General features: G+C 39.8%; 1 protein-coding gene across 1 annotated transcript; it reads left to right on the top strand.

The window, feature by feature from the left end:
- Window positions 1-510: 510 nt before the first annotated feature.
- serpinh2 (serine (or cysteine) peptidase inhibitor, clade H, member 2) lies at window positions 511-24,757 on the top strand. The gene is made up of 5 exons (XM_030161616.1): window positions 511-654; window positions 1,255-1,874; window positions 6,304-6,396; window positions 6,910-7,142; window positions 20,894-24,757. Exons 2-5 carry the CDS (start codon window positions 1,262-1,264, stop codon window positions 21,197-21,199), a joined length of 1,245 nt encoding a protein of 414 aa, XP_030017476.1. The 5' UTR covers window positions 511-654; window positions 1,255-1,261; the 3' UTR covers window positions 21,200-24,757.

Consider the following 24,757-nt stretch of genomic DNA (forward strand, 5'->3'; position numbering starts at 1 on the left):
AAAAGAATAACGTGAACAAGTAGGAATCTGAAATGTCTTAAGTGCGATTTTACCAATATTCTGTCTGTTCTTAAATATTTTGTGTATTTGTAGATCCACTTTGATCTGTAAGTTATAATGTACATGTGTCAGTGATCAACTGAAGCATAAAACTGTTAAAATTGCAGTTATTTTTCTTAAGAAATTTCAGTTTGTTTAAGTTATTCACATTGTTTTAAAGGATAGTTTGTAGATGTAAACATTTTTTATATTGTAATTTTACTTTTTCCATTCTAAAACATGGAGAAAAGTTTGGGGTTGACATTGTCTGTATATTATCATATTATTATTTCACTGGTCCGGCCCACTGCAGATCAAATTTGGCTAATTGTGGCCCCTGAACTAAAAAGAGTCTGACACCCCTGTTGTACACGGTTTCAATTCACTCGACACTTGGCGCATCTGTAGCTTCCACTGTGGCGTATGAGAAGCGTGAACGCGTCGGGAACACGCAGAGGAGGCAGGCCGGGGTGAAGTGGAGGGTACACGGAACACTTCCTCCGTGCGCTGCCACGTCTGCGCCCACGTCTGCGCCCACTCCCAACCCCACTTCCTACGGAGCGCAAAAGCCGAAGGACGCAGCGCAGGAGACGCATAAACTTGAATTAATTCACGGTAAAATTCCAACAAACACTCCTTTTCCGTCTTTCCTTTTTCGCCTAGAGGTCTCCGAAAAGTCCTGACAGAGTGGGTTGAATTAGACAACAGATGTTTCCCGTCACTTCTGTCAGCGCCACGGAGAAATCAATGAGTCGAATATGCGTGTGCGCGCGTGTGTGTGCGCGTCTTTGGAGTATTGGGGGGGTGGGGCGTGGGTGCGCATTTTTCCCTTTCTATCTCCAGTCGTAGACTACAAACCGTCTTTGAAACTCCATCAAAGTTAATTGTCACACTCTGGTTTTTGCGCAGTGGGTGTGATAATAACCGTGTTGCCAAGTGGGGAGGAATTTACAAAATCAAGTTTACTGCTGTGGCACAGTAGGAGAAAAGGCTGCCTTCTGCAGGAGATCTACAGCAGCAAGGGAACCCTTAGGTTGTGTTTAGATTGCTTTATCTCAACAGAGCAATAAGAGCAGGAGTCAACTACTGCATTGTTGAAAATCAGTCAAAATATGAAGGATAGTGATTTAGTTAAAGCCAGACATTCCTCTTTGTCACACACTTAGTTAATAGTTTACCTAAATGAGTTTTATCTCCTTTCCATCCCTTCATCAGGTCTGAAATGCTGCCCCAGCTGTCTGTCTGTCTCCTAGTTTATTTACCCGTCCTCCTGGTGCAGGGCGGCACCACCAGTCCATCCCAGAAAAGCCCCCTGCTGCGCCCACCTCCACTTTTAGGTGACCCCAGCTGGGCTCTGGGGTTGCATCTATACAAGGCTCTGCGGTCTGACTCCAGCTCAGTCAATACCCTCTTCTCGCCTCTCCTCCTGGGCTCCTCAATCGGAGCTTTAGGTGGTGGATCTGCAGGAACCACCGCCAGCCAGCTGCATGATCTCCTCAAGACGCCGTCTCCAGCTAAAGCCCAGCCAGGGGAGATTCTGTCCGGAGCGCTGAAGGGTGTCACTGAAGCTAATGGGACTAGCTTCCATGTCCATGCATCCTCAGCTGTGTTTTCCAAGCAGACTCCTCCAGTCAGACAAAGCTTTGAGAAGGAAATCCAGACCAAATTCAGACTGCAGCATCAGCCTCTGGGGAAAGGAGACTCCAAGGCAGACCTGAGGCAGATCCACAGCTGGGCTAAAGTAGGCCTTGGTGGACAGGAAGGCCCAGCTTTAGAGGCTGAAATCCAGACTAAAGCTGGGGCCTTGATACTGGCAAATGCCTTGCACTTTAAAGGTGGGTAGCAGTATTTGATACTGGACATGGTGTCTAAAAAAAATCTAAAAACTTCCCCTGAAATGGAAATCATCAAATATATTGTTTCCAACAACCCCTGTAGACATATACTAAGATATAAAACATGACCTCTCCTCCATCTAACATCACTGGAAAAGTCCAGAATCCTCAGATATGTATAAAATAGCTCCAACCAACAATAGCTTTTATTTTTAAATGTTAGGTCTTTTTAAGATGATTTATTGATGAGTCTTTTCTTTGATTAACTGTTAGAAAATAGCTACAAATTGCTACTTACTTTCTCCCTCAGCTCACAGCTATATATTCAAGTTACTTCTTTGTCCTAAGATATCTCTGGTCTACAATTTCTTATAAAATATCTGCTTCAGACATTAAATGTGCTAAATCTTACATAGTTTAATAAGATGAATCAGAAAACAAATGACAAAAGTGCTGGTTAGCTCATGTTTTCAATATATATATGATAGTGTGTCATTATACATATATGTTGGTTTATGTACATTTATATAATGGATTTATAAATGTTCCACTAGAAAGAACCTGAAAAGTGAATGTATTGTGATGTGCAGACACTGTTTTGAGGTAGATTTAAGACAAACATTTCTTTTGAATAACATCCATTCGCTCATTAATTCTTAGAATTTCACATTTTATCCCTAGACCGTATCACAGAAACTCCAACCAACTAGCACTTTTGACTTAATTTTTTCTTTATTAGTGACTCAAATTTGGTCAAGTTGAACTACTTTTATTCTGGAAGCATTTTACTTGTAGACCAGTGTATTCAGTTTACTGACAGAATTGACAACGGAAAGTATCAAATCTTCACATTTGACAAACTGCAACCAGCAGAAGTTTGGTTAATTCTTTATGAAAACAGTTCTAGTGCATTTGTGCTGGATTAATCAACTGATCAGTGCAACTCCAACATCACTGAGCCTGTTTACATGCACACTGATACTCCGATCACTGTCCTATTTCTGGAGTTATCAGATTATTCAAATGATCGTGTAAACAGGATAATCTGATTTATCAGGTAACGCCAGTTATCTGATTATGAAAAATCAAATTAACACACCTGGATTTCTCTCCAATCCTCTAATGTCTTCTTTCATGTGTACAGGTTAATCTGATTTACTTAGTTCTTTTAAGTAAACACAATTAAAAGTGTGGAAAACGGAAGTTGCGTAGTCAAACGTGAGTGGAAGACAATTATAGGAAGTTTGAGTCTACCATCACTATGTACGTACGTACTTCAAAAGAAATCCGATAATGGACTGGAACATCTAAACCAGGGTTTTCATTATCGCATTTCTTAAGTGTATGTAAATGCATCAGATCTAAATTATTACAATTATCTGATTACTCCCAGTTATCAGATTTTTATGATCATGTAAACAGGCTAACTGAGAAGGAACTTGATAAAAAGTGAAAAGAGACTTTAAAGTGGAAAACTAGCATTATTTGGTATTGTTATGTTATTTATTGTTTCAGTATAATGAATTTTAGAGCAGTAATATTAGATGCACATGTATTTTTTGGTTTTCAGACATCTCTGAGGGCTTCTGTGCCAGTTTGATAGTAACATTGTGTGTGCATAGCTACCTGAAATCAGCTTGGACGTGTGAATGTGTGTCTCTGCATGCAGTGGACTCCAGCTGGTGGACACAGCAGATAAAGGATGATTCTGGGGTCCATCACTGAGAGCTTATTCATCTTCCATTGGGGGGTGATGTGTCATCTTAAATAATTGAGTAACAAGTGTCCAGACTATCTCCCTCAGTGTCAGGCCTAACATCTGTGCTCAGAGCGCTCCAAGTCTGCGGCAGCACAGCTTGGCTCGGCTTGGTTCTTTGTGACAGGCTGCAGTAGTGGAGACTAGTCGGTATTTTGCTGCAAATGCAGTCAGTTTGAAGCCCCATATGTGATTTAACACCACCAGAACACTGCATATCCGTATAATCTTTATCTGAAATCTGTCATTTGTTGTAGTGCTTTTTCAGGAATATCAGCATTTACATATAATTTTTACCTTAAGCAGACTTGCAGAAATTAACTTCAGCACGAGGCAAAGTGTTAAGAAAAACATCATTTTGTATTTTCATTGTAAGTTTTGGGAACATCATGTTCATCATCATCCAGCAAGTATTTGTATGCCTTCTGACGTAGAATCTGAGATTGTTTGTGGCCTTCACAAAGGATGATTATGCGTTAAATATATCCTTCTGTTTCTCTTTGTTCTTTTTGTGGCATTTGACAGTGTTTTTGTGCTTTTGTCGGTGTTTATCGTGTCTCTAATCTACCCCTGTCTCCTCTTCTTCCTCTTCTACCCCCACATGTCTTGTGTTATCTGTTTCTATCTGCCTCTACTCCTTATGTTCCCTCCTGCAGGTACTCTTTTTATTATTAGGTGCAAAGAAGGCAAGGCTGCTGAAGTGAAAACAGGTTGCCAACAGATAGACAGCCCTCCGAAAATAACACTCCCGACAGACTATACATTGATAAGCAATTTAATTAATTTTCTTTGTTTGATGTTTTGACTTCATTACAAAATTAGTTTTTCTGTGAACCGACCCACGTTGGTCGGTTCATTAATTTTTGCGCAGGAAACATACAAATTAGATTATACAGCAGATTGCAGCACAGAAATTAGATTATGGAAAATTGGATTCCTTTAGTTTTGATTTGTAATTTAAAAGTGGTCGATAGTTTGCTTCTTACTCTAACTAGCCATTGCTGGTTTGTAACTTTTTTTTAATTTGTGATTTCTGTGTCCTGAGGCAATTCCTTGTATGTGATAAATGTAATGGTTTTGGAGATGGTACCTGAATTTCCTTTGGCACAGAACAAGTAACTGCTTCCTTGTCTGTTTTTGTTTGTTTCACTTTGGTTTCCTGTAGTTAATTATTGAAGGGGAGACTTAAAAAAGCTCTCTGCTGTCCCTTCTTGCCTGGGCTCTGCACAGCATTCAAAGAAAGGGGAGGTCAGGGGCAATTAGCAGTGGAACATGTTTATAGTAGAGAGATGCTAAAAGCAAAGAGAATGGCAAATGGACTGGAGAGAAAGGACAGCATTCGGAGAGGCTTCTGGGTGGGAACTGGACAAAGAGATTCAGTGGAATAAAGATGGAAAAAAACACTGTAAAAAAGGACCTGGTTGCCTGCTGAGACGGCAAAAGAGATTGACAGTCTTAGATGAAGGATGTAAAAGGCCTATCTTGGGAGTTCCCGTCCGCACTAGTTAATTAATGCAGGTTTTGTTCCTGTTTTAAACAAACAAACATTGGAGACTGAAGAATAAAAATCAGGTTGTAAGAAAGAACTGTAGAGAGAGAACCAGGACACAGGATAATGCAACAACCAGGAGAGGAATGAAAAAGCAAGAGAGAACAACAAGTCCCCCCATATTTACCGCGTAATAATAGCTTGTGAAATACCACAAGCACTTGTAATCAAAAGTTGATGAGGGAGGAGAGGGAGCCAGTCGTCTCATCGATTCTCCTCTGGTTTTTGCCTGAAGTTTACAGTACGAATTGGGAAGTCTGTATGCAATTGGATTTCTGCGTGATGCAATTGTCTCATTGTTTATTGTTGATTGATATTAATGGATTCAGGTTTCAAACGCTGTCGGTCTCCCTGCTGCAGTGCTGACTTACAGAAGGAAATAATGCAAGTGTATACCTGAAGTGGGCTGGGTTGTCTAGACACAAGCCCACAGAGCCACACACAGAGATGAATAATGTCCACTGTGAAGCCTGGTGAGGTCATGAAATCCCTGCCCCAGTACAGCTTCACTCACATGCACACATTCTCTGGAAAAATATTTCGTTATGAGATGTTTTCAGCGACACGGCTGCCACTTCAGGTAATCTTCAGCTCTGTGTTTCCAAATTCCATCATGATCACGTTTCTCTTTCTGATCTTACAGGAAGCAAAGCAAATGTCTGTGACATGTGTGAGCAAGCCTCAGACAGGAAAAGGGGAAATCACATTTCACTTTACCTGGGAGTTATGATTGGCTGGTTCAGAATCACTTCCTATGTATTATGTAGAGATTTATTTTATTTTACAGTTTTTATTCGCAAGGTCGAATTCTAATAATTGGAGATGATTAGGAGACTACTGCTTGTGAATAGGACAATGTGACCTTATAACTACTGCAACATAACATAGCATCTCAGCTTCTTTCAGCAGCGGAGATGCTCTTTTTTAATGGGTAGAGTATATCGATGATTCATGAACAGTGTCACTTCAGTGTCACCATGTGCAAGCTGTGTATGTATTTTATGAACATGGCATTATTTAACCTAGCGATCACACTTTGACCTGTTTGAATCATTCATTTTTTTTCTTTTTCTTTTTTTCCCAGCATATTCACATTGCATGTTGTTGTGTTGCTGCTTGTTCAGGGCTATGGGAGAGAGAGTTCAGTGTGGAGAGCTCAGACCAGCGCACCTTCTTGGGGAAGAAATACACTAAAGTGACGATGATGCACAGAGCAGGTAAAAAAAAAAAAAGCCACAATCTGTCACTTCTGTGTTCCTGTCGACAATTGAATGCACTGAAAGGAATGAAGTTGTAAAATGGCTTAAACATCTGTAAGGCCCAATCTGCCTTCCTACTGTTTATCCCAGTATCCGGGTATGATTTATTTAAGATGGTTGTCATATTTTATGCATTGTCTTAAAACAACAAGGCAAAATGAGCATGTACTACAGCCACAGTCAAAAACATTGAAAGAATACTGTAGAGTACTGCATAATGTCATTTGCGGTGCATTAAATAGATGATTCCTGTACCTCTGTGTAATCCTGTTTAAGATACTCCAATGCAGTAAAGGTAAGGAGTGCTCAAATTGGGAATGAAAACGACAGTAGTACTTTTCTCCAGTGGTACTGTAGAGAATTACAGCACTGAAGCACTGTACAGAGACAAAATGTTCCATACTCATTTCTCCTAGACTCCCTGTTGTCTCCTCACTACTGTTTTCCATCTCCTTTTGTCTTATCCTCCAGGTTTGTACCGTTTCAATGAGGATATGCAAAACATGGTGCAGGTTTTGGAAGTGGATCTGTGGAGTGGGAAGGCGAGCTTGGTGTTCCTGCTGCCGTTCCACGTTGAGAGTCTGACCAGGTTGGAGAAACATCTGACCCTGGAGCAGCTGTCCAAGTGGCTGGAGAAGACCACTGTCACCAGTGTGGCCATCTCAGTGCCCAAGGCCAACATAACAAACACACTTAGTTTGCAGGTTAGTGCACATTTTTTTGTTTCAGATACTTGGAGAAGAGTTTCCACAAAACTGCTGAGGCTCGTCTATGTCAAGTATTAGGGTACACAATTCCAAAGAAACCTGAAATTCTTTATTTGTGCAACTTTGGTGATGGCACTAAACGTGAATACGATAAATATTTGGTAAAGGTGATGTTGATAGCTGCAAAAAAATGTATAACAAGGAGATGGGGGAAGATGAACGTGCCATCAAAGGATCAATGGATAACTACGACTGAGGACATATTTCTAATGGAAAACTAACACACAGATTGAGACTACAAGAACCACAAATGAACAAAAAGTGGAAAAAATTGACATTATATAAGCAAAATGCTTGGTAAGACTGAGCTACCCAGACATGTTCATGTTGTTGTGTTTTCATTTTGTTGTTCTTTTAAAATTAATAAAATATGAGTCACAAAAAAAAAACTGCTGAGGCTCGTATAGTTCATATAGTCAAAAGTCTTCAAAGTGTCTGGGACAGCGGTGTAAGGTGAGCCCCCTATGCCCCCTCAACACTACACTACCACTGCCTCCTCTATAATATAGAAAGCCTTCCCTTATGGACAGAATGCTTTCACAGGGTATGTGCCTTTCCTGCCTTTGCAGTGTGTAATACAGCAATATTAGCTACAGGTTATGAGACCTCCGCTGCCTTAAGCTGTGCACACACCTAAAGACAGGCTGAGACATTATAAGACTGGACACCACACACATCAACTGGAACACATTCTGGTCTTCTAGTCAATCAGACAGGAGTCCAAACCTAACAAGTGAATCAGTTCTCGACACAATACCCGTAATGGCTGGCCAGTAACGGCTGGACATTCTTCCAGTGGACAACCAAATTTCGTGATAACTATCTGTCAGCTGTCAAGCACTTGTACCGAAACAAAAGCAGGCGTCAACTCTCTAGTTACTTGCAGTGCAATTTGTGCTGAAAGTAAAATACACACAAAAAAAGAGTTTGGGAAGTATTGTGAAGGAAGAGGTCCAAGCAGTGTGGACTTGTTGTCTACAGAGAGAATAGGGAGGTGAGTAAGAGCACATTTTTGCTTGTATTGAAATTAGTGATGAACTATTGCGGTGTATCTTTGTAATATTTCACAGATGCTCATTTCCTGACACAGTTCAGTCATTTTTACCATTTCAGCTCACACTACTTATAGTACACCTTTCCTCATCTTGTGAGTGCTTGTCATCTCTTCGGCAGCAGGGATGTTGGCTTAAAGAAATCTTGTGTAAAGCAACTTTCAACAAGTGGATCTTCAGTATTAAAACTAGAGTCTTTACTCAACATGCAACAGTATTTTATCTGCAAACTGTGAACACAGACTGCTCCTGACTAGGACAGACTCAGTCCAACTGGACCTGATCAGTCATCACACCAAAATCACATTCATAATCAGCCTGACAATCGCTAAGTGTGTGCCCAGCTTTGTGGTTCACTTCACTTGACTGTTTCACTACCCTACTCTCTCATGTACTTTCAGGCCCTGTGCTCATGGCACTAAAAAAAAAAAAGCCTTTTGCTATTTCAAGCACCTTAATTGCCTCAGTGCACTGTGTCACAGCCGCTGTGGCTGCTGCCACTGCTAAAGGTGTTGATAAGCAGGCAAAATCAGCAGGGTAAACTACAATAACTAGCTTCCAGTTGTTTTCAGAATGCCACTATGCACCTGTCTGTTTCACTTGCTGAAGTGTCTCGCAATCAGAGGAGCTTTATTAGCTTCCCTTATGTCACTGTGTGGCTGTGAATCTACAGGTGTTTCTGTGGAAGTAGTTTAGCTTTTCTTATAATCCCTGTCCCTTGTATATGTACGTGGCACAACAGACTGATGTTAAAAGTAAGCTGGTGGTTGCTAGGTTTTTTAATACTGCCGAGGAATTTGACCGAGCAGATCCCTGCATGCAGCCTCAATTGTACTTTTTCTTTTCGTTTCTTTCATTCATTTCCTGTGTCCACACACTGCATCATTTTTCACTTCACCTGATACGGTTTCTCATATTTCCAAACAATCATTATCATTGTTTTTTTTTCCTCTTTATCCTCCTCTTTGCTTTTCTGTGATGTCCTTTGTTTTTAGCCTCTGCCCTGGCCCCCATCTTCCAGTCTTGCACTCTGTTTATCTTGCTTCTTTTGCCTCCCCTTCAAGAATAATTTTCTCCATTCATACTCTTGGCTTCCTCCTCTGTGGGCTGTGTGGTTTCCTCTCTCTCTGTCCTTGTGTCTCATTGCTCTGCCCCCATTTTGTGGTTCCTTTTCCTCACTTGTCATTTCTTCTTCTTCACTTTCTTCCTCAATGCACCTGTGACCTCTGTTTTGGTCTTCCTCTGTGCAGTGTAACTGTAGTACTGGCCCATCTTGCCCCTTCTACCTCAATGCAAACTCTCATGCAGGTGGGTTCAGAGTTCACTACTTCCTACACGATTTCTCTTTTCTCTCTTGAGGAAATGGGCTTCCAGCTGTAAAAAACAGACTTCTGCAGGGAATCAAACTCGGGCTGGTAGTAAGCTAAGAATGTAGTTGTATTTCAGGCTCCTGAAACCTCCCACAGACCTCCTTTTGCAGGAGCACAAAGGCCATGCCACAACACAGCTGGCAGTCTCCCTGGGTCTATGCTCTCTGTGACACCCAGAGCCAGCAGGAGGCTGGTTTAAGTTGGGAGAGAGAAGGCTAGAACGAGCAGCAGGCAGACAGGCAGCAGCTTAGCGACTGCTGATGCTAATGTGAGTGCATGTGAGCTGTAAAGGTTCATTCAGGCCAAGTTGGAGGCTGCGTTCAGGCTTCTGACTAGGAGGTTAGAGAGTTGTCAGACTAGTGGAAGAGCACGTATTTGACCAGGCCATAGGGTTTATACCAGGGCGAAGGACACAGACAAGTAACTAGACTCACACAGACCTCCACACCTCTGACAATATCCTGCTGATCTGAGTCATGACAAAGAGAAAGTTCCCTTTTCAAGCTTATTTTACTGACTAAGACTGTATTCATAGTTCAGAGGTTTGACTTCTCACACATAACTGCCAAACAATTCCCTAACAGAGAGAAAACATGAAACATTTCCAGGTTCATAATTTTATTCTGGCGTCCTACTAGAACAGTTTTGCAGGATTTACAGCTCTGGGGGCAGTTTCACAAAAAATAGATTGACAAAGGCATAGATCCAACTCAATGTCAGCTAGATAGATGTCTAAATGGGTCTGTTACACAAAGCTGCTTAGTTTCTGACTATCTTAAGTGGGCTCATTTGCTGTGCATTCTGGGTAAACTAAGTCTTTTTGAAACTAAAAAGCATGGTTGATTGTGCCACCACTTCAATCCTCTTAGTTTGCTCAGAAGAAAACTTTTACAAACTATTACATCCAAGTTACAAGATAAAAATAAATCTTGAAAAATTATAATACTTCACACGGAAAGGCTTGGCACTTTGTGATAACTCTTCAATTTAGGATTAGGATTGATACCTTTGACTAAATGATTTAGCCGGTGGGTGGGTTTGCTAACTTCTTATGCTTAAAATAACCCAAACTTTATTTCTATTAAACTGTCCAAGTTGCATCAGACTCCTCCGAGAGCAAAACTGAGACTAACACTACAGACCACTTTAAGATTTAGCCTGAAAGTTGAGTCCGTCATCCCCCGTCTAAGTCACAAGCGCAATTTCTTACCATCTCTATGATCAGTCAGCTGATTTCTATCCTCATCCAATCACAATCTGACACTCTACAGATTACCTGGTAGTCACTCCACTGTCATTGAGCCGTCATTTCTCTTTCATAGCAATTTTGTGACCCTCCTTCTACCCCTTCACCACCTCCGTTCTGTCATCGGGGCCTAGTTTCACACTTGTGAAGGCATCACATCCTCAGCTCCATCCATCTTCATCACCACAACCAGTGTCGAGGCTCCAGGGGAGTCTTCTCTGTATTTGTAACGCCTAATTCATTCAGTCACTACACATGGTGATCTTCCTTTCAAGGTCTAAGCGCCAAAGTCTATTCCTTTGGTTCAGGATAATTTAATATACAATACAGATAATGCAAACTTTCTCATTTCCTCTCCATTCTAATTTAAGTCTCTCTTGATTGAAATACCTTTATGAAACTCACCCCCAGTTCAGCTCGTCTGAAACAGGCCTGACACCCTAAAACGTTTCTGTTGTAATTGGAAAGGCCTGGATATGAGGAATAGACGTGTATTTACTAGTGCTGTCAAGCGATTAAAATTTTTAATCACAGGGTTGCTGTGGATTGATTTCGATTAATCATAATTAAATATCATCCATTTTTAATCATATTAATCGCGTTTCATTTTGCATCAGCAAATAGACTCGAGAAAGAAGGGAATATATATGCACTTAACGTGTTAAACACCTTCAACAGTTTAAACAAAATCACTTGCAACAACTGTTCCGTCTTGTTCTTTTTGTTCTCATATTTCCATCCAGAGGGCCGATTTGCTGTTTAGCATCTTCCATCTTTATGGGTTGGTTCTGCTACCTGTCACTACTGGATTAACTGCCCATTTGCGCATGCGTGATGGTAACTCTACTTAAACAAACTGCCTGAAATGCGTTGGCAGAGACGTTCAGAGTCATTGTGCACTGCAGATGGATTAATTGTGTTAAAAGTTTTAATCAGATTCATCATTATGATAGATTAATCTGTTTTAACACGTTAATTTTGACAGCCCTTGTATTCACAAATTAGATTAATCTTTAAGAGACAAAATATGAAATATATTTTGTCCATACAATCAACAATGGATTACATGTCAAAGTAGTTTTTAATATCACTGAATTCTTTTTAATTTGCATTTTCTGTGCAGTTCCAACAATTTTTATTTGGGATTCTAATGGGGAACTTGCCAAAAGCCCAGCATAAAACACACTCAAGACAGATTTAGTTTGTTGGGATTACTTTTACATATGTTCCCCTTACATTTTATTAACATTACATTATATTTATGACAGAAAATAACAAAAACTTAATATCTTTGAAACTCTTTTGAGGTTTTCAGACTTGGAAGAAATGCAAGTTCTTACTCTGCTTCAGTTGTAAAAATGTTGTTGCTTTAACCCTTTCATGCATAGTGGTCATTACAGTGGACAGTTATTCTCCAGCTGTTCTCTTGTACTTTCATGGATTTTGTTGTTTTAGTTCCATATCAGCCAACACAGTAGACACTTATGCATCATCCCATACACTGCAATTCATACCGTTACAGTAATTTTGCTGTTGTAGATAAACCTGATTTGCAGTAACATGTTTGAGTATAAACCAATTGCTGATTGTTATTAGACTGTTATTAACACTTGTTTTTTTTTTGTTTTTTTTGGCATATTATCTCCATGAAATGAGTAAGAATTAGTATTGGAATATGTTAAAATATGAGAAAACATCAGATTAGCAGCATTAAAAATTGTTTTATTTCATAGTTTTCACACAGTATATCAGTAAATACATGTTTTTTGCTTCAAAAATTAAATGCATGGTGTCCAGGTGAGTGGACATTTTTGCAACTCCATGAAAAATAGGTTAATAAAACAATTTTCAATCATGTTTTTTCTTTCATGCCTAAAGAGGAATAGAAACACTCTGAAAAAAAGTCTTGATTAAGGTTCTCATAATTCATGCATGAAAGGGTTAAGCGTGTGCGATGTATAAAGTGTCCACTCTGTGTGCATGTTATTGCCAGGCCTTTCTGTTTTTCTACTCCAATTTCTTACCTTGGGACTCATTAAAGTGTATAAATTAGCATAGATGTTTGGCTTGACATGAAACATTAACAACATCAATATTAGCTCTATTCTGCAGCCCCTGATGAAAAAACAGATTTAGATGCGTGAGAGGGACATAGTAAGAGGGAAAAAGAGGGAAAAGGGTTAGTCGAAGCTGACAGATACAGAGGGCATGCCAGTAAAACCCATTTCCCCGGGGCAGGGTACACTGACGGAAACCTATTACCATGTCCTCTTTAGATGTACATTGTAACCTCATCATGGACTGATGAAATCCACTTTGCCCTCCTTCTAGTCTAACAAACATCTCTGTAGAGTTTCGCTGCCATGTTATTCTGCTAGCCATGCCCTGAAGAACAAGCTTTTGACATTAACATTGTCAGGGTGCTCTGGGGAGGAGGCTGTAATCTAGAACTAAAGCTTGAAACAACTGCTTTTGACACGGCTATAACTTTGCCAGGGAAAGAGCAGAATACATGCTGGTGCTCAAATTCTCTTTTGTCTGCGCAGGAGTATTTTTTCGAAACAGAAAAAATATGTTAGTGCAGAAAATAGCTAAAAGTAGCCGTGTAGTGCTCTCATTATGTTACCTAATTACAGATAAGCACTTGAATGTTTTGACCTCTGTCCCTCTGACTCATCATGAGTTCTCTCCCTTTATGCTTTCTCAAGAAGTAGAAGTGCATTTGAGGAATCATTATGAGAGGGCTGAAGCTCTGAACAAACCCTCAACCAACTCCAATCTTATTTCATCTGTCTGTCCAAACTCTCTGGCCAGTGACAGCCTGCTATGTCTTCTGACGATCATTTTTCCAATTGGGTCAGGCAAATAATTGCTCATCACTGTGCGTTAATACTGTTTACCACTCTGTCTGTCAGTGCCTTGGACGGCCATGGACTCTTGAGAGTAGAGGGCAGTATCTGGACAAACAGAAGATCACAATAGTGTGTGCGTATGTCGACCCTCGCAATCCTGCGTGCGTGGCAAATGAGAACAAACACAACTGAGCACCTCTGAGTCATGTTGCATGGATTTACCACATCCAAGCGCACCCATTCCCTTCCTCACCCCTGTTCCTTCCTGTCATATCAGTCCTAAGGATCTAATTCCTATTTGTAGGTCTCACATGTGCTTCTAATGTGCCATCACTCAGCGGCCGCACCTTGGCTCCGCTGACCTAAATAGGAGTGACATTCAGCAGGCAATGAGCAGAAGAGATGGAGGAAGACGAGGGGGGTCAATGATTGCTTGGGGACAAAGTGGAAAGCGTCACATAGAACTATTAATAGCTACAGAAATCTGTCTCTTTTTCTTTCTTGCTCTCTGCCTGTTTGTGGTGTTCTCCTCTGGTGAAGGGCAGACTGTGTCGGAGTCTGTAGCCATAGACGAAGAACCCTCTTAACAAGCCTGGCCCAGAGGTCACTGAATAAACCACCCTCATCGCTCTCTCTTTCTGTCTCTGATCCACTGCTGACCAGGCCATACTCACGTACACACTAATGGTCGTGCTCGAGTTCCATTCTGGCTGTATCTCTGGTCGGTGACTAAGACATATGACTGTGCACCGGAGAGCTCACTCAATCATAGCTAATGAGGTCAAAAGGCCATCAAATATTTACAGAGCACACTTTGCAGTATACAGTGTCGAGGGGCCTCTGTTTTTAACACACCTACCACAGACCTGCATCATATGAATTAATTAGATGCATTTCATGGACATTAGTTTATCTCACGCTAAAAGCTAAGACCCGTGTCTCCATTTAGATTTGGGATAAAATGGTCTTGTTGAATAAAAGCTGCTTCATGTATATGCGAATGAATGAAAGACAGAAGGTGTATTGACTGTGCAAAAGCGGTAAAAGCCCATGTAAATAAGATACCAATAGGAGTATTGCTGATGAGACTCAATAAAGAGATGAAGAGGCTTTGAAGCCTCAAGAGAGCTGATGGTGTGAGAGAGGGGAAAAAAAGGTTTTTTTTTTTTTTTTTAAAAGCCTGCATCAAATGTATCCGTGAAATGGAGCTGTGATGATGCCAATGCCACATGCTGCATACTGCTTGAAACCACCCACACAGGATGTTAAGGGCAGTGCTGAATTAAAAAGAACACGTCTGTAGTCGTTTGACGTGGCGACAGCTCAGAGGAATCATTTGATGGCTGTGATTGGTAAGCCAGAGGGAACAGGAGGTGAACTGTGTTGAGGTCTTTGAGGCAAGATTGGCACTCGTCATCTTTTACAATTGTTGAGGCGATTACAATCACGAGCCGAGTGTCAGGACCTATTGGACTAAGATGGTAGTCTGGGTAAAATCATACATTGTGTGGGGTACAGAACATTTGCTATCTACACTCAGATATATTGCCATTCTGATTAAAAGTATCCAGCAACTTTTTTAGCAAAGGTTTAGCGAAGTAGTCACCTCCTCATATGCTCCTACACTTTATGTGAATACTACTTTAAATCATTTTTGTCTTTTCTCTTATCCACAAAAATGTTCAGTGACATCTCTTACGCCTTCTTTACTGAAAAATCCAAATTTTTACTGATTGGGTACCAAAATTTTCATCTTCTTAAACTGCAAAAGTTGCATACTAGATGAAAGATGTCACAAATCCTGTCAGTAAACACCCAGAGCTCAGTTTTCTGTGAGCACATAAACTTTCCCTTCAGCAGATGAATGTGAAAACATCCTGATAGACTCCAGATCTGGAAAGACCGTTCAGCAAAGTGAAATTCAAAGATTACAGTGGATGTGGAAGATGTAACTGTAGATATCACTGACACCAATGTAGGATAGCTTTGCTTTTAAATGTAATATGCAAAGGTTAATCAAGTTTTAGTCTAATGCTGCAACTGCAATTTCCCCTTAATATCCCAAAGTTACAGCTGTCATTTCAGTCAAATGTTCTTGTCCCCAGTTTGCATCGTCACTGTAGATTTGAGGTACATTTTTCTACTCAAAGGTATTCATTTTTGTTTTGCTCCATAAGCACACAAGTATGTTTGCATTTCAGCTGTGTAGCTTGATAACATTAATCAGTACCAGAAAAAAGACATTATGGGTGCTAGGGATGCCACTAATGATTATATATTAATCTGACTTTGTTGTCTTACCATATCATTAGGAAAAATGTCTGGAAAAAGCACAAATATGTCATAATTCAGCCAAAAGTGATTTAAATCGATTTAAATTATTTGTTTTATTAAACCGTCTGTTCAAAGGGTACAAAAATAATTGAGTTTAATATCAGAAATTAAGAAAAATATTTTAGATGGCTGGAAAGTTTTAGAAGTTTTATTCTACTTGAACAGCATAACAGATGAATTATTCATTGTGTCAAAGACCTTAGACCTTATAATATATGTTCTGTTGACTTGAGGACTTAACATTATATAAAATATTTACATTATTCACGTCAGAGAAATCCGTATTCTTTTTATTGCAACAGCCAGTTTTGTTTGGTAGTTTGTCACTGTCCTCCTCAGGAACTAACATTAACATTTTATGTAACTTTTGGGTATTTCATTAAAATGAGACAACATGAGTATATATACAGGGTGGGGAAGCAAAATTTACAATGAACATTTAGTTGTTTTTTCTCAGCAGGCACTACGTCAATTGTTTTGAAACCAAACATATATTGATGTCATAATCATACCTAACACTATTATCCATACCTTTTCAGAAACTTTTGCCCATATGAGTAATCAGGAAAGCAAACGTCAAAGAGTGTGTGATTTGCTGAATGCACTCGTCACACCAAAGGAGATTTCAAAAATAGTTGGAGTGTCCATAAAGACTGTTTATAATGGAAAGAAGAGAATGACTATGAGCAAAACTATTACGAGAAAGTCTGGAAGATACTATTAAAGAAGAATGGGAGAAGTTGTCACCCGAATATTTGAGGAACACTTGTGCAAGTTTCAGGAGGCATGTGAAGGCAGTTATTGAGAAAGAAGGAGGACACATAGAATAAAAACATTTTCTATTATGTACATTTTCTTGTGGCAAATAAATTCTCATGACTTTCAATAAACTAATTGGTCATACACTGTCTTTCAATCCCTGCCTCAAAATATTGTAAATTTTGCTTCCCCACCCTGTATATCACTAAACATGATGGAATAAAATTTGAAAATGTTACTGTCTGTGCATTTAAATGTATTTTGATCAACTAATCCACTAAGTGTTTGTGACTCAAATCTACAAACTGAACGCGTCTGCTATTTTCTTCATACTGTTTCTTCCCATTGTCATCGTTAAGGCTTTTATGCCTTTTCATGTCGACTGCAGTGACTCCTCTCAGATAGAGCTGTAACATGTCCCAGCTGCCACAACCTATCCCCTTTAATGCCCCCACAGGTCCGTCCAACAAGCTACTTAGTGGGTTCAACCACTGAGCTGAAATAATGTGATGCGGAGTGTTGCACGCCCAAGGGTTGATGCCATGCTACCTCTGGCCTGCTTCGACTGTGGTGCTGTAGGCCAAGTAAGCTCTGCACACACATAGAGGGAGCCACCAGTGCCACAATGCCTGTGGCTCTCACTCACAGACAAATAGATTGTTAATGCTGTGTGGGAAGCATCAGCAGTCCACCCAGTGCTGTTCCATCTAAGATTCATGGAATGCTTCAGAGAGAAAGGGCAGCCAAAGAGCACCTCCCAGAGGCGTCTCTCCCCATTTAATGCAGTGCCACACCTCGAAGGTGCACAAGGCCTCCATTAGGGTGGTCCTTATACGGGGTCAAAAAAAAAGGAATATATATTTTTTTGAAAGTTCAACTCTCACCCCCTAAATGTGTTAGAATATCAAATAAAACACACTTCAAAATTTTGATATGTTTCTACAATATCTAGAGGTTGATCATTTTTGCAGAAATTGCACCATTTAAGAACGTACAACAAAATAAAATGCAATATTATTTTTAATAACACAGGCGCTGTGGTAAACAACATAATACATCAAAGAAAGAAAGAAAGACTTGTCATGGTTGTATGTATGGACCACACAACAACAGGACTGACCCAGTGTGGAAGTGGGAGGCCTGTGACGTGAACCTCTGTGTTGTTGTGGACAGGAACTGTTTTTAGAGAGCGACATAAGTGATCTATCTAGATGAAATTTTATGACAGCTGATTGTATATAGTTGTAATAGTTGTATATAGTTTTGTGTGTTGTGAAAATGGTTCATTGAACATGTTTGTTTCATCATATTGTGACACCAGATTGTTTTTGAAATAGTTGTATACATTTTTTCCTAAAAATAACACCTGAGGTATTGCCTGCATTTTCATTTAAATACACTGGTCTACATTTTTTTTAGAAATGATTTGCTTCAGAGATTAAATGTGCTAAATGTTACGTATTTTAATAAGATTAATTGGAAAATAAATGACAGAAGTGCCGGTTTGCTGATGTTTTCAAGGTATATGATTAAGTGTTATTACACATATATATTGGTTTATGTACATTTATATAATGGTTTTATAAATCTTCCACTAAATAGAACCTGTAAAGTGAATGTATTCTAATGTGCAGACAGTGTTTTGAAGTAGATCTTGTAGCTCTGAGACAAATATTCCTTTTGAGTCAAACCCATTCTCTTGTTAATTCTTGAATTTCACATTTTGACCCAAGGCTGTATCTTGGAAAGTTCAGCCAACCAGCATTTTTTACTTGATTTTTCTTTATCAGTGACTCTCATGTGGTAAAATTTCATTGCTTTTATTCTGGAAGCATTTTCCTTCTAGACCAGTGATATTAGTATATAACTTTATTTGCTAAATTTTTCCGTAAATTTTGAAGTTTTCTATTTATATGATCATTCTAACTTATGAAAAATGTTCATTCAACATGTTTTTGGTGAAAAACAGTAAAAAATGTAATTTTTTTGCCTCGGATTTCATGTTTTTTGTGTGATTTTAGGTGTAGTGTATTAATTCAGCAGGTCAAATGAAAAAAATACCTGTACAGTCACACAGATTTTGTGCCGAAAAAAATGATACCAAATAAGGCATGATAAACTTTTTTTTTTTTTTTTTTATGGAGATATGAAGGTAAAATCAAAAGTATTCATTCCCGAATATGCATAGTGTATGTTTAAGTTCACTGGTCCTGAGCAACCTCTAAATATTGATTAATATTGATTAAATTTTGCCCCATTTTTTTTTTTATTCATTCAAACATACTGGTGGGGTGAGAGTATGAACTTTTAAACATTGAAAAATAAGGCCCACCTTAGCCTCCATAGGCTCTTCTAACATCCCTGGCGTGTGACATCACACCGCCACAAGGTGCCTACATTTTCAAATATGTTAAAGCTAAAACAAAACCAGAAAAATAATGAATTAACCAAGCGCTTTTGCTTTGACAAGAAGAGTCAGAGAGGAAGGCGAGGCCGTGAGGGGTCGTTGGCAGCGAGCGTGAATGAAACAATGGGCACGAGTGACAGAAACCAGCTGCTTTCAGTCACACACTCTTGTCTTCACCGATTTGACTTGATGGATCCTCCAGCTTCAGTCTGTTTGCTTCCTCGATAGATAAGCAGCAGAAAACCTTGAAACGATCGCCAGTGGAGATCGGGAAGTTGAGCAACGGATGTAAACCGGTGCAGGCTGGCTTGTCACAATGAAAAGAATGAGCTGGAGAGGAAAAAAGAGTGAGTTAGGAAGAGAGAGAGAGAGAGAGAGAAACACGGTGGGATAAAATAGAGGCACACGGGCCAGATGAGGGATGGGGATGCCAGGCAAGTGGCAGAGCAGCAGAGGAAGACAGTGATGTAGTGGTAGCGGTGGAAAGAGAGGAAGAGTGGAGGAATAATGGATGAGGACAATAGAAGCGCATTAGAGCAGGAGATGGCATGTGTGTGCATGGAGGGGGGGCCTTAGCATGAAATACTGGGGTGGGAGTGAAGGATGTCTGCAGTTGTATATATCATGTACTTATTTCATGTCTGGCCATAATCTGACATGATCTGTTTTGCATGCAGATATTAATTTTAAAGTACAGAAGCCGATATTCTACATGGATTATTGAAGTCGTCCATTAGCATGTGGTCTAAAGACCTAAGCAGATTTATATTGAGCTGTAACAATGTGGTTTTGAAAAGCAAGCCAAAGTCAGCGATACTGCACCCACAGAACATTTACATTTACCAAAACAACTCATCCAAATGATTAAGCACAGTTGTCTTCTACTAACAGATATTCCCACTAAAGAGTTTAATCAACTCAAGTTTAGACGGCGCTAGAAAATACGATCCTCACCCACTCGTGTTGCTTCCAGCCATGGCCCTCTGCATATCCACACATGCACGGGCCTCCACTCACACCTACACACACTCTCATCTGGCCCCTGGAGAAGCCTGTCACTGTGAGTGGCCCTGTGCCATGGGAGGATAAACTACCTGTCATGGCGACGAGTTTCTGTGGAATTCATATCAGAGGCAAAACAAAGGAGGTGCTGAGGTCACGGGGCATCACTCTTAAATTATTCATCCTCTGCTTCCTCCTTCCGTCTCCTCTCTGCCTGTCGCCCACTTTGTTCTGCCAGCTCACAACAAGGGCAACTGTCAGCCTCCTCTCCATCTCAAAATTTTTCAGATCTAAAGTAAATAAATGTTATAAAATAAATAAATAAATAAATAAATAAATGGTTTTGAAAAGTTTCTGATGGACAATTTTTTTTTTCGGGCGTGTTTATGTTGACATTAATCATGTGATAAGGAAAGGGTAGCTCATGTCTGCCACTTCTGAATGTCACAGCGTCATGAAATTTTAAAAAGTGCTTTCCCTCTTACTTGTTTAGTCTTCTTGTGTGCATAATTGATCAGTGTCCCAGCAGCTGCTTGTTCATATACACTCAGAGTGTCTATATGTAGAATGGCAAGGATCCGTAGGGACAATTGATTTGATTCAGTCTGTTGCTGCACTATTTAGGTCCATTACCCTGTTTTTTTTTTTGTTTTTTTTGTATTCCAGAAACAGCTGTCTGCCCTTGGTCTGACTGATCCCTGGGACCAGAAGGTGGCCGACTTTTCTGGTGTGTCAGACAAGAGCAAGGGTATGCTCCACCTCGGTGGCGTCCTCCACTGGGCTTCCCTGGAGTTGGCGGCTGAAGCTGGGAAAGGAGATGTCGAACTAGAGGAGGAGCACATAGAAAAACCCAAGATGTTTTATGCAGATCATCCATTCATTTTCCTGGTGAGGGAGAACACAAACGGAGCCCTGCTGCTCATGGGAGCTCTGGACCACGTGGAGGGAGAGGCTGTGCATGACGAACTGTAGCACCTCCAAAAAATTTCTCCCTGTTCACCCTTCGACTTCTCTTTTTTCCTATCTCTTTGTCTTTCTTCCAAAAACTGCACACTGGTTTCGAAGTTAAGACATTGTCATTCTCTGTGGCACACTATCACTCAGACTATGGCTGGCTGTCACACATTGACACTACATAGTCTCATGCTGACTGACACTGCCATCCCCAACATTTACACACCTGCACACACACATGGCGACACCTACAAGGCATACATAAATGAAAGTACTGTAGAAGACATTACCCAAGTTGGCAGATACAGCGAAAATACTAACTCGGAAAGATTTTCAGTTCATCCCCCTAGTCTTTCTCTCTCCTACTCATGTGCACCCACACGCACATTCAGAGCCTCAATGAACAAGTCAACACAAAACAAAATGACAAAGAACACTGCGCTGACAAACGATAACACGCTGACAAGCAGACGTGGTTACAGTGACACATAAAAACCTGGACAGCCGCGTCAACAAAGAACTTTTAACGGAAACGGAGGCTCGTAGTGAAATCCTCCCTGTCAGTCAAACACCAAGACGAAGACAGGCGAGTGTGTGCGCACGTACTGACCGACAGATCAAGGGTGCTGTGTGGCCTCTCTAGGAGCTGGCAGGGACCTATAGCATCTGTCCCCTGGGCTACATCTGAGGAAGACTGATGGATCAGCCAAGTGCTTATTGATGAGCCAGCTTAATGCTAATGGCCGTAATGAGTCACAACGCTTGTCAACAACATGGAGCGGACAGGGAACCTTTTAATCTCTTAATACCATCACAGATCAATGACACAGTAATGCCCTCAGAAACAAACATTACTGACATTGCTTGACTTTAATGTGACATTTTAGCATTGAGGATTATTACAGTAATCATGGAGGCATTGATTTTCATTTGACTTTTTTAATTTACCATTGGAGTGATTATTAAATCATGAAACTAAAGTGGGAATGTATATTGAGTATTTGGTGTGGTGCATATATGTATTTTTTTACACTTTATTTTTAACCTAAGGGGCATTTGGGATACATTGACCATGAAAAACTTTTGTGACTACCAATTGGTTCTAGTAATGTGACGCTGAAATGAAAATTGTCCATTTCTTCCATTTATCATGGCACTGCTCTTCTAGAGTCCTCAATCTATGAGTCAGAATCTCCAACTCAAATATTCCATTCACAATTTGTAGCTAGTCGTTATATAGTCATTATATAGCCTATAATAGCCTTTTTACAGGCTGCTAATAGGATTTTAAACAAATATCTATCACTTTTCTTACATTATTACCAATAATACATCCAAAATACATCACCAAACATGTTTTAGGGATTGCATAACCCAATATCTTAACAGTTGTTGCATATACATTATCCAAAATGATGCAAGTTTAGGACAAAACCAAGAGACGTGCATGATTTACATTGACATCTCCACATTCTGTGCAACAAGGTTGAACTCTGGACACATTTAGCTGTAGGTGTGGTGCATATTTTGTTACTAAATTGGCAGATTATTTGTATTTATTCAGCTATGATATCTGTCCTATGTATCTGTATCTGTCCTTTTCTATTGTAGCACTCTGAGATTCACTGAATGAAAAGTGTTATAAATAAAATGTGTTATTATTATTATTATTATTATTATTATTATTATTATTATTATTATTATTATTATTATTATTATTATTATCTATCAATATCTTCACCTGATCCTGAAACAGATCAAATATGTCATCTTGACAATACTGACACAGGCCAAGACAGACTGTTTTTCCCAAACACTGAACCTCAGTGGTGTATAGAAGCACATTTAATGCCTTGAATTGGCATCAGTTACTGAATTTTACATGATATACTCGCAGTGCTTAAAAAGTACAGCTGGGGCATCAACAAAAAGCCTCTCAACAAGCCAAGGTAAAACGTCGTCTTTCTGTCGATGAATTATTGATAAATAAAATACGACATAAATGTAAGACTCCCTCCTTGCTGCTCCTCGTCAAAAGTTATGTTTGTATCTTCAATATTTTATTAAAAACGAGACAATTTCGGTCCAACTGCAGGATCCACGAGTGTTTCATATTAGATGCAGTAAAATTCAAAATAAGATGCAGTGCAGTGTATTGCTTATAGGTAAAAAGGTAAATGTGTGTTGCATCTGTTGTGTTATATTATCGGCTAACAGCGTCTAGACACACAGCTGGTCTGTCTGAAGCACATTCAATGGAGCTTTTACACCCTAGTATTTCAGCTTTGTTCCTAATTTAGCCCTCCGCACAGGTCTGCTCAGCAACAGTGTGTGTCCGTGCATGTTCATGTACTGGTCACATGTGCACCCATGTGTGAATAAACCTACTACAATGACCTCTCTGCAGTGGCCTCCTGTGCAGCCGAGACTTGTAAAGGGCACTATACTCCAGGTATACTGGGCTCTGAATAAACCCAGGAGCTCAATTTAGACAAGCCGATGATGGATCCGAGGCCGTCTGCTGTGAGCACATCAATCCCGCTCATTCCAACTTGGGCTCCCCGCTGACTCACCTTCACATTTTATTCAGTTCAGAACACTGGCAAACACATGCATGTCCACATCCGCTCGCCGGTAGCCAGACATAATCTGACTTTCTGACAGGGAGAAGGGAAGAAAACCACTGCTTGCAGAAGTGCTGAGCAGCTGCCTGCTTCTCACTTTGGGTCACATTGTCAGAATTTAAAGATTCCTTTAATAGAGGGCTAACTATGTTTTGGTCACTTTATAACATTTTCCCACAATCTTCTGGTCATTTCAGACATGCACATTTGGCACTTGTAAACTGAACTTATAGACTGACCAGATTCTTTTTTCCTGCAGTATGAGGGTAAGTGAATAGTGGCTGTTCTTTTTTTTTTTTTTATCTACAGAACACACAGTCACTACCAAAATGCTTTAAAGCACTGCACAGCCACTTAAAATGCACACAGGCTTTATATAAAATGCACATTTTCTGGTCCTCTGTGTTTATCTCAGAGGAACATGAGACTATTGATTTGTTAGCTGTACCGGCTAGTTTACTTTCCATTTACATAATTTCGCATTGCAGCACTTGCTATAGGAGGTAAGCTGCCTGAAGATGAAAGAATTTAACAGTAACCGCTACATAAATTGATGAATATCTTAAATAATCTATTTTTTAAAAGTTTTAAAGGAATAGTCATGCTAAGATGCTTTATATATTCTTAAAGGAAATACAGTTGTGTGTGTATAAATGTTTCAACAGCTTGTTTGATTTTTTTTCCCTGTTTATTTGTTTGTCTCTTCAGTGTGCACTATGGCTTCACAGCACTCTTGGCGATAGTAAGGCGCAATATTTTGGTCAGGTAATTGAAGTAAACTGTATTATGTGTTCTCTGGGATGAGTTAGCACTATCTAACAGAGCTTTTGCTCAGCTACCCACATGAAAAAACAAAATTCAGAGCAAATTTAATCTTTCTTTTCTTTCTCTCCTTCTGCCTTTTTTTAAAAAAAATATTTAATCAAACATGATGTTCAAGTGGGACCATGAA

Source organism: Sphaeramia orbicularis, chromosome 18, assembly GCF_902148855.1.
Source record: "Sphaeramia orbicularis chromosome 18, fSphaOr1.1, whole genome shotgun sequence".
Classification (NCBI taxonomy): domain Eukaryota; kingdom Metazoa; phylum Chordata; class Actinopteri; order Kurtiformes; family Apogonidae; genus Sphaeramia; species Sphaeramia orbicularis.

Excerpts from the sequence above, each read along its gene's own strand:
- serpinh2 (XM_030161616.1), top strand. The coding sequence starts at position 1,262 with ATGCTGCCCCAGCTGTCTGTCTGTCTCCTAGTTTATTTACCCGTCCTC. Across the intron at positions 1,875-6,303 it reads AAATGCCTTGCACTTTAAAG|GGCTATGGGAGAGAGAGTTC; the intron begins GTGGGTAGCAGT and ends CTGCTTGTTCAG. Across the intron at positions 7,143-20,893 it reads CAAACACACTTAGTTTGCAG|AAACAGCTGTCTGCCCTTGG; the intron begins GTTAGTGCACAT and ends TTTGTATTCCAG.